The sequence below is a fragment of the Euleptes europaea genome, chromosome 4 (genome assembly GCF_029931775.1).
Source record: "Euleptes europaea isolate rEulEur1 chromosome 4, rEulEur1.hap1, whole genome shotgun sequence".
In the NCBI taxonomy this organism is placed as follows: domain Eukaryota; kingdom Metazoa; phylum Chordata; class Lepidosauria; order Squamata; family Sphaerodactylidae; genus Euleptes; species Euleptes europaea.
Window position 1 is genome coordinate 19,896,607 of NC_079315.1, and position 13,167 is coordinate 19,909,773.

General features: G+C 42.6%; 1 protein-coding gene across 1 annotated transcript in view; it reads right to left on the minus strand.

Moving 5' to 3' along the window:
- LOC130476935 (protein regulator of cytokinesis 1-like) overlaps window positions 1-13,167 on the minus strand; it is a 30,034-nt gene that overhangs the window by 10,377 nt on the left and 6,490 nt on the right. Inside the window, exons 3-11 of the mRNA XM_056848946.1 lie at window positions 12,329-12,451; window positions 9,538-9,771; window positions 8,818-8,988; window positions 6,948-7,100; window positions 5,453-5,600; window positions 4,810-4,946; window positions 2,971-3,066; window positions 1,967-2,107; window positions 356-442 (exon numbers count right to left, since the gene is read on the minus strand). Coding sequence (XP_056704924.1) covers window positions 356-442; window positions 1,967-2,107; window positions 2,971-3,066; window positions 4,810-4,946; window positions 5,453-5,600; window positions 6,948-7,100; window positions 8,818-8,988; window positions 9,538-9,771; window positions 12,329-12,451 — 1,290 coding nt within the window. The remainder of the gene's footprint in view (window positions 1-355; window positions 443-1,966; window positions 2,108-2,970; window positions 3,067-4,809; window positions 4,947-5,452; window positions 5,601-6,947; window positions 7,101-8,817; window positions 8,989-9,537; window positions 9,772-12,328; window positions 12,452-13,167) is intronic.

The window sequence follows — 13,167 nt, forward strand, 5'->3', positions numbered from 1 at the left end:
TTTACAGTTTGAACGTAACACTGATGAAAGTATGGTAGAGGTAACAACATTTCTTTTCCCTTTAACTTTTAAGCTGCTTCACTTTTCCAGCATTTGGGATCTTGTTACAAACTGACTTTTTTCCATTCAGTTTTAAACTGATCTTTGCCTCAGCTTCACTCAGCCAGACATACTCTTTGCCCTCTCAACTCTGCCAACCACCAACTACTATTTTCCAGCTGTCTACTCACCAACATTCCGTCAGCTCTCATTGGTCACTCGCAGGGAAGAGGTGGAACCTACCCTGATCATCACAATAGTATATACTTCAACCTCCGCTATCAAGTTACTACCAGATAATCAGGCAACATTTTACCTTGCGTATCTTGCTGGGAGTTGGCGTAGTTGCACCTGCAGGTCTTTTAACAGCTGCTTTTGGCACTGATTCATCCCTCTTTGCAGCCTGCAAAACAAGGGGTTTGATCTCTAAAATGATACTTTACTCATTAGTAAAACTTTAAATGGCCCCTTTCATAAGTGGGTCTCATTTAGAAACAAACACACACATAGTATACACATTCAGGGCCTAAGATAGTAACACACTGCAGATTAACCCAGCAACCAAAATGCTGCAGAAACTCAATGTTGAAACATCACCAGCTCCACTAAGTACCTGGCTAAATTTCTTGCTGGGTTGGTTTCTGACCTAAACACTTGTCCTAGTGCTGAGAAATTAGAATTTTTGTTAAAAGACATTGATGGGTGTTACTTATAGGACTTCCTTGTATGCTCTGGCGGCAAAGAAAATAAGATCCAATACAGTTGCCAAGAGAGCTGAACCATCGGGTTGATTTTAATTGTTGCTAGGTCCAATGGCTGATTGGGACACCACCACAATTTTTAGTTATTATTTATCCGAATGCATCAAGTTCAGCGTAGTTTTATTATGTGTATATTTGAAAAGGAGCCCCGTGGCTCAGAGTAGTAAGCTGCAGTACTGCAGTCAAAAGCTCTGCTCACGACCTGAGTTCGATCCCAACGGAAGTTGGTTTCAGGTAGCCGGCTCAAGGTTGACTCAGCCTTCCATCCTTCCGAGGTCGGTAAAATGAGTACCCAGCTTGTTGGGGGTAAAGGGAAGATGACTGGGGAAGGCACTGGTAAACCACCCCGCAAACAAAGTCTGCCTTGGAAACGTCAGGATGTGACGTCACCCCATGGGTCAGGAATGACCCGGTGCTTGCACAGGGGACCTTTACCTTTACCCTTATATTTTAAAAAGGTAAAGGTCCCCTGTGCAAGCACCGGGTCATTCCTGACCCATGGGGTGATGTCACATCCCGACGTTTACTAGGCAGACTTTGTTTATGGGGTGGTTTGCCATTGCCTTCCCCAGTCACCTTCCCTTTACCCCCAGCAAGCTGGGTACTCATTTTACCGACCTCGGAAGGATGGAAGGCTGAGTCAACCTTGAGCCGGCTACCTGAAACCAACTTCCGTTGGGATCGAACTCAGGTCGTGAGCAGAGCTATTGACTGCAATACTGCAGCTTACCACTCTGCACCACGGGGTATATTTTAGCATAGTTTTATTATATTTATTATCAATCCAGAATTTTATTAACCTTACATTTCCTTTATTATGTATCTGTGGTATCCTTGACATGTTTGTAATGGCCTATGGCTAAATGCAAAAAAACTCTATTCATTCATTCACTAAGTATCTGCATTCTGCACAATGGCTAAGCGCATGTTGCCTGCACTGCAGTCCCCTACTCAGGCAGTCCCCCTAGAAGCTGCAACCACTGAGAGGCAAGACCCATCTGTGACCCTGGTCTGCAAAAGCCAATCAACACCATCACCCATTCTCCCCCTTCTACCCATTGTTCCCACTGATAATTTACCATCATTAATGCTAGTCAGGATTTATTCTTGTTCCAAGCCATGGTTAGGATTTGGTTACATGGCTCCACCGTGCCAAAAAGACTTACCATTTTTGTCTGATCTTTCTTAAGCTTGTGATGTTCCAACTGATGAGCTATGGAGTCTAAAAGCCTTTCATGGTTGACCAGGAAGTCAGAGCCGTTTTCTCTTTCCCAGCTTTCGATATTTTTCTTCAGGTCTTCGCGCAACTAGTGTTGTAAAGAGAGCTTCATCAGGCGTTTTAATCAGCTTCAGAAAGGCTCACACCGACACATACAAAAATTAAAATGTGCTGCCTTGGGTACCACATGAGCAGAAAGGCACCTGATAAGTATTATGAAATTACAGCCCACAGGTGAAATGCTACAGCTGAAAACATATTCAACGTACTTTCTAAAGCACTTAAGGACTCTTCAGCACTATTGCAACTGGACACCGTACAATGCTGTACACATAGTTAACTTAGGGAACTACAGTTAGGGAACTAAGGCGCTCTGAACATAAAAATCATTTGGACAGACATCTGAAACTTCTCCCTCGTCCATGTTATGCTCTTTACATAAGAGGTTACACACCTGCTCACAGTTTAAGCCAGTGGTTCCCAAAGTGGGCAGAACCATCCCCTGGGGGGGTGGGATTACCCAGGGGGGCACTAAGAGGCAAGGAGGCAGCGGGGGGGGGGCGCTAGAGGTGGGCCCCTTCAACTGCATTGGTCACTAATTTACAATAGACCAAGTTATGGCACCATGCTGGCAAATTTGGTGGAAACTCAGCATTTTTTTTCCAGACTTCAAAGAGCCGATACCACTGGATCAAGTTCTTCAGTTTTAAAAAGTTTTAATTTGATTTTGAATAGATGTGCAATTAATTGTTACAGTTTTGAAATTTGTTATTATCTTCTTTATTGCGTCATGCAAACCCCTATTTTGAATAATACTTTTTATAGGACAGGGTAGGGGGTTCCTGGGGTTGAGTCTGTGGAACCAAGGGGGCGGTGGCCTGAAAAGTTTGGGAACCACTGCTATAGAGGCTCACTGTGGCCGAACCCATAGAGCAATACCCTGGCACTTACTTTTAACAACTGCTTTTGGATCTTTGATCGCTCCTTTTCATCTTTGAGCAAGTTACCGCCTCTGTTCAGAAGTCTGCTCGGATCTGTAGATTTTTTCTGAGTGCAAGCACAGGAGGTTACGAATTCACTTACCATACAGACATTCACTTACCATACAGAGCAACTTAAACATTGGTGCTGCTCCTGCAGCACTACCTATATATCCAAGGTCGTTTCAAGGAAAAACAACAACTGGTCACCAGAACTAGCACCAACCTGTAGCAGGGATCATGCTGTACAGTACCAATACACAGAATGTCATTTTTAAATGCTCCAGAAACTCCTACAGTAGCTTTTATGTTACATGAAATTTGGCTTAACTAGAGATGTGAAAACCCAGAAAAAACTCAGAAAAAATAAAGGGGGGGGGGAGAAACCTTCCCCTATTTTTTCCCCCAAGGCTCTTTCCCCCATTTTCCTGATGGAAGAAAAACAAATTTGGGGGAATACTGAAAAAAACTCCTATGAAATATTTTTTCCTTTAGAATGAGTGAAATACTTTTAAAGACAAGGTGGGCGCCCTGTGGACATAGACAGCTCTTAAATATGATGCATTTCTGCACCAAGAAAGATGCCTGACCTTCATAAGGGCTTCTGTGGCCTTTTTGACCTGACTCTTCTCTTCTAGTCAACCTTTTCCCCTCAAACCACTATGACCCACATGCCTACAGATTAGGTATCAAGTAGTTTATAGCTCTCTACCTTGCTGGAGGGGGAAAAAAGATCGGAAGCAGGTTGGGCAGAAACTGCACCAAAAGTCTCAGAGGAAAACTCTGCAAGTTTCTTTCAGAACTGAGCTCTCTCTAACCAGCAGCCACCGAAGGAAGAATACAGCATCTATATGGAAATACTTTTAGCTGTGCAGATATTATTGACTCTTTGTATGACCCTTATTTCTGGCCAAATATATATTTATGTTATGTAACACAAATCTTGAGTTTTCAGTTTAACTCCTATTTTTTCCCTACTTTTCAGAGAGCTAAAATTACGGCTTGTTGAAAACGAAGACATTTATAACTTTTAAATTCCATAAATATGTCAAATATTGCAATTTGATATGCCAAGTTATAAAGGATGCATTTTATGTTGTTAAAGCAGTAAAATTAGATTTGATAAGACAGTAAATATTGCACATATTTCAATTTCCCCCCAATTTTCCGTTTTTTTCCAGGAAAAAAACTCTTCCCCCACTCCCCACAGCTTCAAAATATCTAGAAATTTTACATCTGTAGACATAACCTTCGCTCAAAACAACTTTTCAAAGTCACAGCACTAATCAGCAAGATCAACTTGTTGTGTATATTTATGTTGGCTATGTGATTAAAATAACACATATCCAGCATGGTGTAATGGTTAAGAGCAGCAGACTCTAATCTGGAGAACCAGGTTCGATTCCCCACTCTTCCACAGGAGGCCTGCTGGGTGACCTTGGGCCTGTCACAGTTCTCTCTGAACTCTCTCAATCCCACGCAGAGGCAGGCAATGTCAATAACAATCCCCTTCTCCCTAAGAATTCCAAACTCTTGGGGACTTCAGCCAACTAATTCCCATTCCTCCCAGCAATTTTTTGCAAAGAAATTTCAAACCCTCAGCAGAACCATCCTACTCATACTCCTTGGCCTTACCATCTCTTAGCAGATGATAACTACTAAGCACATAAGCAACACATGACATCTTCTGGAGCTGAGCCCTTGCTCAAGGTTACCCATAATTCACAAGGATGACAGTGCATAACTGAGCCTTTCAATTTTGGCCCTTCCATCTTCAACGCAATACCTTTAAACACACAGTAGAACCTACCTCCAATTCAATGAAACGGTCCCATGTGGCTTCCCATTTGTGTACACTACTGTACAAAAGTTCGTTCTTCTCATACTCAAGTTTGACAGCCAGAAGTTCCTCATCATGCTGACTCAACAAGTCTTCTGTGAAATTGTCTGGAGCAAGTAAACAAACATTAGTTTGCATAAAGCACATGGCTAGACTCGGCAAGTAGAGAACAAAGGCTCAAGTGGGGTTTGTTCAATCATTTCCATTATAATCCATCCCAACAAGCCTTTAATGTGGGTTGTCCCACCATTCAGAGTCAGGTTCTCATTCCATAGGAATTACAACATCTGTTAAATGCCTTCTAGTCATAAAACCTGTCATTTGCAAAAGCAGGCTACTGAACACATGATGCTGCCTTACACTGAATCAGACCCTTGGTCCATCAAAGTCAGTATTGTCTACTCAGAACGGCAGCAGCTCTCCAGGGTCTCAGGCTGAGGTCTTTCACATGTCCTACTTGCCTAGTCCCTTTAACTGGAGATGCCGAGGATTGAACCTGGGACCTTCTGCATGCCAAGCAGATGCTCTACCACTGAGCCACGGCCCCTCCCCTATCCTGCTATTCAGCAGGCAAATCTGCAATGTGTACGCGAAAGACAAAAGAGGGAATTACCATTATAAAAAGGCTGGAACGCGGCCCTCCGTTCATTGCTATAAAAACATTTTTGCCAGTAACTATCAAGCTGTTGCCTGACTTTTAAAATAAGATCCTTCAATTTCTCTTTCTTCAGCTCCTCTAGGTACCGCAACTGTTCTTCCCACTAGAGAAAGCAAAGGAAGAACATGTAGCAAAAGCCATTCCATTCAGTGGTTAATAGTTATCGCTTCCATTACTGCCAAATTCTATCATCTAAGGATTTTTACACACCAACTACAAATTCCTTCAGGAAAACTCACAGTAAATACAGGCTGAAATGAACAGAAAATATTCTTGTAAGTTAACGTGAAGTGTTTTTTTATTTTTTAAAAACAAAGTTTCATGTGAAATAGAACACCAAGATGTTGAAACAGCTCAAGGGGGGGGGGGAGCTACTCAAAATGCATTACAGCAAGAAGCACATTTCAGGTAGGGAAAAACACTTGACGGTCCTCCTATTCTCCACCCTGCTAGTTCAGTACTATGGCACAGGAGTAACACTATTTTAAGTCTGAGCCCCAAAAGCTGTCAGGCTGCAGCTTCACAGCAGCTGCCAAGAATAAATTAAGAAAGGCATCGAGTATGAACACTTGGAACACACCAATGCACTGCTGCGAGAAGATCAAGGTCATGTTCATGGAGGAGAGGGGTATTCATGGCTACTAGTAAAAATGGATACTAGTCATGATGCATACCTATTCTCTCTAGTATCAGAGAAGCATGTCTAATATATTAGGTGCTGTGGAACACAGGCAGGATAATGCTGCTGCAGTTGTCTTGTTTGTGGGCTTTCTGAGGCACCTGGTTGGCCACTGTGTGAACAGACTGCAAGACTTGATGGGTCTTGGTCTGATCCAGCATGGCCTTTCTTATGTTCTTATGTCACCCACTGCACAGATAAGCCAAGACTTTCTTTGCAGTGATGCATCAGGTTCAAACAGATGCTGCTCCTTCTCTATGGTTATACTGAGACACAGGCAATTGGACCAAATCAGCACCCAAGGGCTGACAACCAATTTAAATAGATACAATCTTTTAAGCTGTACCCAGCTGGAGAAAATGTGATGTGCCAGGGGTCCCCAATGTGGTGCCGGGGGGGGGGTGCCATGGCGCCCACCAAGTCCAGCCACAAGACGTTTGAAGGGGTTCTAGTTTCCACTTGTAGTTTGTGGCGGGGAGCACAGATGCTGGGCTGGCCTCAACCTGGCATAGCTTGCGTGCTCTACAACATGCACAGGGATTCTATCTGGCAAGTCAATGTGCAAAGTGGGGACAAAACTTGAAAGCCTCTGGCTGGTGCAATGCTGGAACCCTCACACTGTAGGCACAGATTTTTGCCAATGTCCAGCGGTCCTTTGTGTTTGCAAGTTCAGGACCATGCAATTTGGTATTGGACTGGAGTCCACAAGAGTGTTGAAGCACAGTGAAAAAAAGAGCATAAGGCTGGGAGATGCAATATTCTGATCATTACCATCCTCAGTGCTTCAGAAATAGAGTGCTTGCTCGTAATTCTTTTATGTTCCTCCTGCTGCTCCTGCGGCCACTGAAGTCTGTCCCACAGAAGTTGCACTTCTTTCGTCAGTGTCTCAAGGGCGGCCGTAAGGGAGCCTTTCTTGACCTGCAACTACAAAAGGGTGCATTCACATCAGTTAAGAGAAGACCACCGAGAGGGGATATGATAACCATGTTCAAGTACTTGAGGGGCTGTCATATAGAGGAGGGTGCTGAGTTGTTTTCTGTTGCCCAAGAAGGTCGGACCAGAACCAACGGGTTGAAATTAAATCAAAAGAGTTTCCGTCTAAACAACAGGAAGAATTTTCTAACAGTTAGAGCGGTTCCTCAGTGGAACAGGCTTCCTTGGGAGGTGGTAAGCTCTCCTTCCATGGAGGTTTCTAAGAAGAGGTTAGATGGCCATCTGTCAGCAATGCTGATTCTGTGACCTTAGGCAGATGATGAGAGGGAGGGCATCTTGGCCATCTTCTGATCACTGGGGTGGGGGTAGGGGGGGTAGTTGTGAATTTCCTGCATTGTGCAAGGGGTTGGACTAGATGACCCTGGTGGTCCCTTCCAACTCAATGATTCTATAAACCTTTAGGTTATCACCTGTGATCATTGCAAGGCCAAGGCAAATCAGGTTTGACAGTCGATAGGACAGTCCCCAGTAGGGCTCCCCTAGGAGCCTGGGCCCGATAACACTCCTGGCTCCCCCAGTGATCGGGAAGGTTCAAGAGATAAAGCTACTACAACTTGCTCCTACAGCCTTAGCATTCTATAGCTGTGTGGGAAGGGTGGTATTGGGAGCTGAACATCAGCTTTTGTTTCTTCAAAAGGTAGGTTTCTCATCCTTACAGCTACAAAGGTGAGCCACTTGGGTCCCCCTCAGCATATCATGCAAGACAACGTAACAAGTGGATATAATTATTGCATAAGAGAAGAAACCTAGATGCTTAAAAGGGAAAGGTCAGAAGATCTTCCTGCGACTGAACAATTTTGACTTTGAGCTGGCTTTGGCCATTAGCACAAGTAAAATGGAAGAAGCGCTAGGCTTCATAAATGCGGCACAGAAAGGCAGATAGGGCCAGCGTGGTGTAGTGGTTAAGAGCAGTTGTTTGGAGCGATGGACTCTAATCTGGAGAATCAGGTTTGATTCCCCACTCCTCCACATGAAGCCAGCTGGGTGACCTTGGGCTAGTCACAGCTCCCTTAGAGCTCTCAGCCCCACCTACCTCACAGGGTGTCTGTTGTGGGGAGGGGAAGGCAATTGTAAGGGGATCTGATTCTCCCTTAAGTGGTAGAGAAAGTCTGCATATAAAAACTAACTCTTCTTCCTAGTTATTTATAAGCCTGCAGCCCTATGACACTGAAGATCCTGAATAGGGGAATCCACATTAGGAAGAAGCCCAGGGAGGGGTCTTTACTCATCCTTCCCCAGTAACTTTTAAATCCCACAAAGCAACCACCTCTGCTGAAAAGTACCACACCAAACTGAGTCTGCACACTGCAATAACCAGAAGGCTGCAAAACCCCAAAGGAAGGTATGGCTTAAAAAAAAAAGAAACAGGAGAAAGAAGGGATCAGAAGACGTGTGCCACCATAATAGATCTGTGCCATGTTCTTTGTGAACCACAGCTATGTGAAGCATGTCAGCTCTATTCACTCAGCACAGCTTCTGAAGTGCATTTGCTTTACGTCGCTCAGCTGAATACCATATCTGAACACTGGCTTGTAATCTAGTCTGCTCAACTAAACCTGGCTTCACCCTCACCTGGGCTGAGTGACAACCCATTAGTGGTACCCACGTCATGCAAGACATTAACTATTATACACATTCCAAGTCCAACCTGATAAACAAGTGATTTAAGATCTTCAATATTATTCTTTGTAAGGCAAATATATTCTTCGCCATCAAGCAGCATCTCGTTTTCCAGTGTGCTATCTGGTGTATGTCCAATTTCTTTATTATAATGTCTGATTTCTCTTCTCAGCTTTAAGAACTCTTCCAGCCTTTGCTCCTATTGATATAAACAATTTAAATAGTTAAATACATTCAGATAAAAACAAGTGGTTATTTTACTGCTTTAAGGCTTCTTGTGACACACTTTGGGAAATCTTACATTTAAGATCCTTTTCAGAACAAGATTGAGGATGTTGATAAAAGCATCCAACTTTACAAAAGTGCTACACAGGAATTCAAACTAGCTTCCTCTAACCATTCAGCAATACGCAGATACTATTTATGCAACCAGTTCAATTACCATGTAGTGAGAATGGCTCTGCTATATTCCACGATAGAAACGATACATTTCCCACACCCTGACATTTCTTCTGCTGATGGCGTCATTATCCATTAAAAAGGGTCATTTTCCATAGGAACTTCCTTGCATGGTCCCTCCAAAGTAGGCATACTATCCTCTATAGTTCTCTGAATGCTCATAGAAATAACATCTGTATAAACTGAACTGCAGGGGCCAGGGGTTCAGAAGCAATTCACTGATATCCAGGAGAAGTATTTTTATTTCTAGAATTTTTTTTAACACAAAGAAAACAAGCTGCTTGAATACCTTTACTTGCAGGAGATTCTGAATGTGTCCTTCTAGTTCTATCAGCTGCGAGGAAGTGGGAACACTGCCTGTAGGGATGTAGTAGGGGGTGGCACAAAGCTCTGCACACAGTGCCTGATCTTCTTGCTGCAGCCGTCTCAGTTTCTCCAGTCTCTCCCTTTTTTCTTTCACAGCAGCTTCTAAAGCTAAGCGAAACTCTCTCTCAAGCTGAAGCATGGACAAACCTTCGCCAACCTGAGAAAAGCCACAGAACGCCCAAGTCCAGAAATGAATTGCCAAATACAGCAAGGGGTTTCAGCTGTTCATTCTATCATGAGGCCTGTATTAAATTCATTGCTCCCCTGATCAGTGAATTCCCTGTTAAGCCAGTAGAATTCCTGACCAAGAGGCTCTTGATGAGTGAAACGCCACACTTTTCGCTCCCAACTGCCAAATTTTTTGCCATCGCAATTAAAACTTGCAAAAATAGAATGGAAAAAATTTACTAAACCTTGCTGTACTTTTAAAAATATTAAGATGTCAAATCAGTTCTTGTGAGTAGTTTTAGTATCTTACATTTTCATATCATTAGCCTTTTATCTAATTTTGTAATTTATATTAGTTTGGCAGTTTTATTAAGTCAGATAATTTTATGTATCAACCTTTGGCTGGTCAAACAGATCATATCAATTAAAAATTAAAAAATTAAATTAAATACAGCAAGGGGCAGGGATTAACAGAAATTACATTTCGGCCTGCTAGATGACTTATGACACATGGCTGTTTGCCGCTTTTGTCATTTAAATTTACACTCCTTATTAGTTCTTAATCATTTTAAAGATATTAACATTTTGTATAGCATTTTAACCAAAATGTATCAGTTTTACACTGCTGAAATGGGTTGGGTAAATGTAATTCCCTAAATTATATTTTTGGCCGAACGACTGTAATAATAAATTGACTGGTAAAACTGATTGATTGATACGTGGTTACCATTTAACCAGTCTGGGGAAACTGCCCCTCCCGAACTATCATTCAAGATCACATGGAGGATCCCTTTTCCAACACAAATGCAATATTCTGGAGAAGACAGAACTCTAGAAAAGTCCAGGGCAGGAGGAGCTTGTTGCTAGAAGAGGCGGGTATGTGAAAATGTGACCTTGATTCCTGCAAGGGCGAGAAGGGCCCTTACTCTTGCCATCGCTGGAAAATTACCTCCATGATGCAAATAAAAAGGCAGGCTTTATACTCAAAAAGGCACTCTATGTCATTCAGATATCCCATGGTCAGTCCAAGTTGCCATCTATCTCTTTGCAAGGTGGGAGGATCTGCTTAGACATGCTCATGGTGCCTAAATACTGCCCAGTCTGTCCAGAAACTTTCTTTTATACTGGCCAGAGTGAGGGCTGCAAATGCGTATCCCCTGGAAAACATCCCTAAGAGCATAGGTACAACCAGTCCCTAAACCCTCAGACAGTAGGTCAAACTGCCCTAGCCAACCAAAGGATTTGCTGACAGGATGGTCACCGCCCCTCTGTCCAAGAACCCTTGGGCAGGCCTCCTTTCCTTGCAAGGTTCTTCTGAGCTCGTTTGCCATTCCATTCTGCCTGGCTCCCTCCACACAGGTTCATGGGGCAATTCGCCATCAAAGTAACAACCTGGGGGAGACATTCTGATATACTTTTTCTAAGCCCAGATCTGCCCAACTTCAGTAGTTCTCAAGCTACTTTAAGAGGGGGTAACTAATACAGTTTAAAGCCAAAGAAAACACAGCAGAGAGGCTGGTACCTCCTCGGTGCAGCAATTTCCCCTTATGCTGATAGGTTTCCATTTTCACAAGTGGACAAGCTGGGAGTTCACAAGGAATCACAAAGAAGGGAGAAAGATTCACTGGGAAATTGTTACCTATTGACCCATAGTACAAAATGGCAGAAATCAAGTCTAGACTCTAGTGCAAGTGAGCAGGAAACCGATCCAGCCAAGCCTGAACAGTACAGCATGGCAGGGTGTATTTTCTCTCTCCCTGCCCATGTGGCATGAAATAGTTTGGACATACAAATTAATTATTTCACCACCCATTCAAAGATAAAACAGGGTTTTAAAAGTTCAGAGTCCTTGATGGGATGGTTGGAAAAGCATTCCATCTTCTCGTGGTTATCCTTGCCTTGGGCTTTTCTGAAGTTTGAAGCCCCAAAAGCTTACAGCATCTTGGATTTCAATCAAGGCAGAAAAGAGGATGTGATGCAAAACTAGGATTCAGCAATGCACACTTTAAACCCCGCACTAAAAAGATACTTTTAAGTTGTAAATGGTTTTAACAAAGTCAAACCTCTCCCAAGTTTTCCCTTTCTTTTACTTAAACTGTCCCAAATACTTTATGTTCCTTGGAAGGCAATGAGCGCAATCAGAACATGGGGCGATTTTCTTTTCTTTATATTTACAATTATTTTTAAATATTTTTTAAAGAACTTCAGAGGCAAAAATGAAACGCTGCTTGGGGTGATGCCATTTCACTGCACTGCTAAGGATGGGACCAAGTTAGCCATTACCTATAATAAATAGCAGCTCTCAGGGATTGAACCTGAGATCTGTACATGTGCATAGAAACTGCACGCATTTTTATTTTTATGCAATAATCTCAAGACAAAGAAACCACTTAAAACAGGAACAATCCAAGGGTCACCTTGATGGCCCTTTTTCACAAGTGGACAAGCTGGGAGTTCACAAGGAATCACAAAGAAGAGATGTACCTTGGTTGTAAGGTATTATTGGTTTATCAGCAATCAATGAATTATCCGCTATGAAAACTCACCTGGTAAGAATCCAGCTTGAGTTCGCTTCTGATTATATTCAACTGCTTCCTGTGCATTTCAATGTCATTTTCAATTTTTTCTTTCAAGTTTCTTTCTTCCTCAATCATGTCATTCAACAGTGTCTGTCCAGAAGATCATACAGAGAAGAACCAGTGGAAACATATGTGAAAAATATACTGTACTGTTTTTAACATTTAGAAAATGAAATGCTTACCTGACAAATGAGTTCCTCTCACAGATGGGTTTGTTTCACATATGGGTGAGATCCTGCCTCCTGGTATGTGGAAAGCAGGCTAAGAAACATTTCCTGAGACCTTTCCCTTTGACTCCAACCAATGCCACACACTGCTAGAACAACTGCCTGCCCTCTCCCCCAAAAGGCTAATTTTCCCACTGGTGGAGAAAAGAGACTCAGCCTATGCAACTGAAGGCTTAAACGGATCAACTAAGTTAAGATTAGACCCCCCAGGATTTGTACCAGACTTCAGAATGACTTACCTTTGAAGAGAACAAGCTCAACAGGTAAACTCAACAAGTTACCCCTCACAGATACTATGTGCACTGGCCGTATCATCTGTCTAGGTCACTGGTTCCCAACCAGGGGTCCATGGACCCCCAGGGGTCCGCAAGAACTAAATTAAGGTCCGCAAAACAAAGTTATAAACCCATAATAAATTAAAATTTTCAATTAAAAGTTCTCTATTATAAAATATACATATTCAAATATAATTCTAAGTTTAATGTTTAACTAACAGTTATGATTAAAGTTTATTTTCAAATTCCCGGAATTTTTATTTTGAACCTTGGGGTCCCTGCACCGAACAAAAAAGTCCTAGTG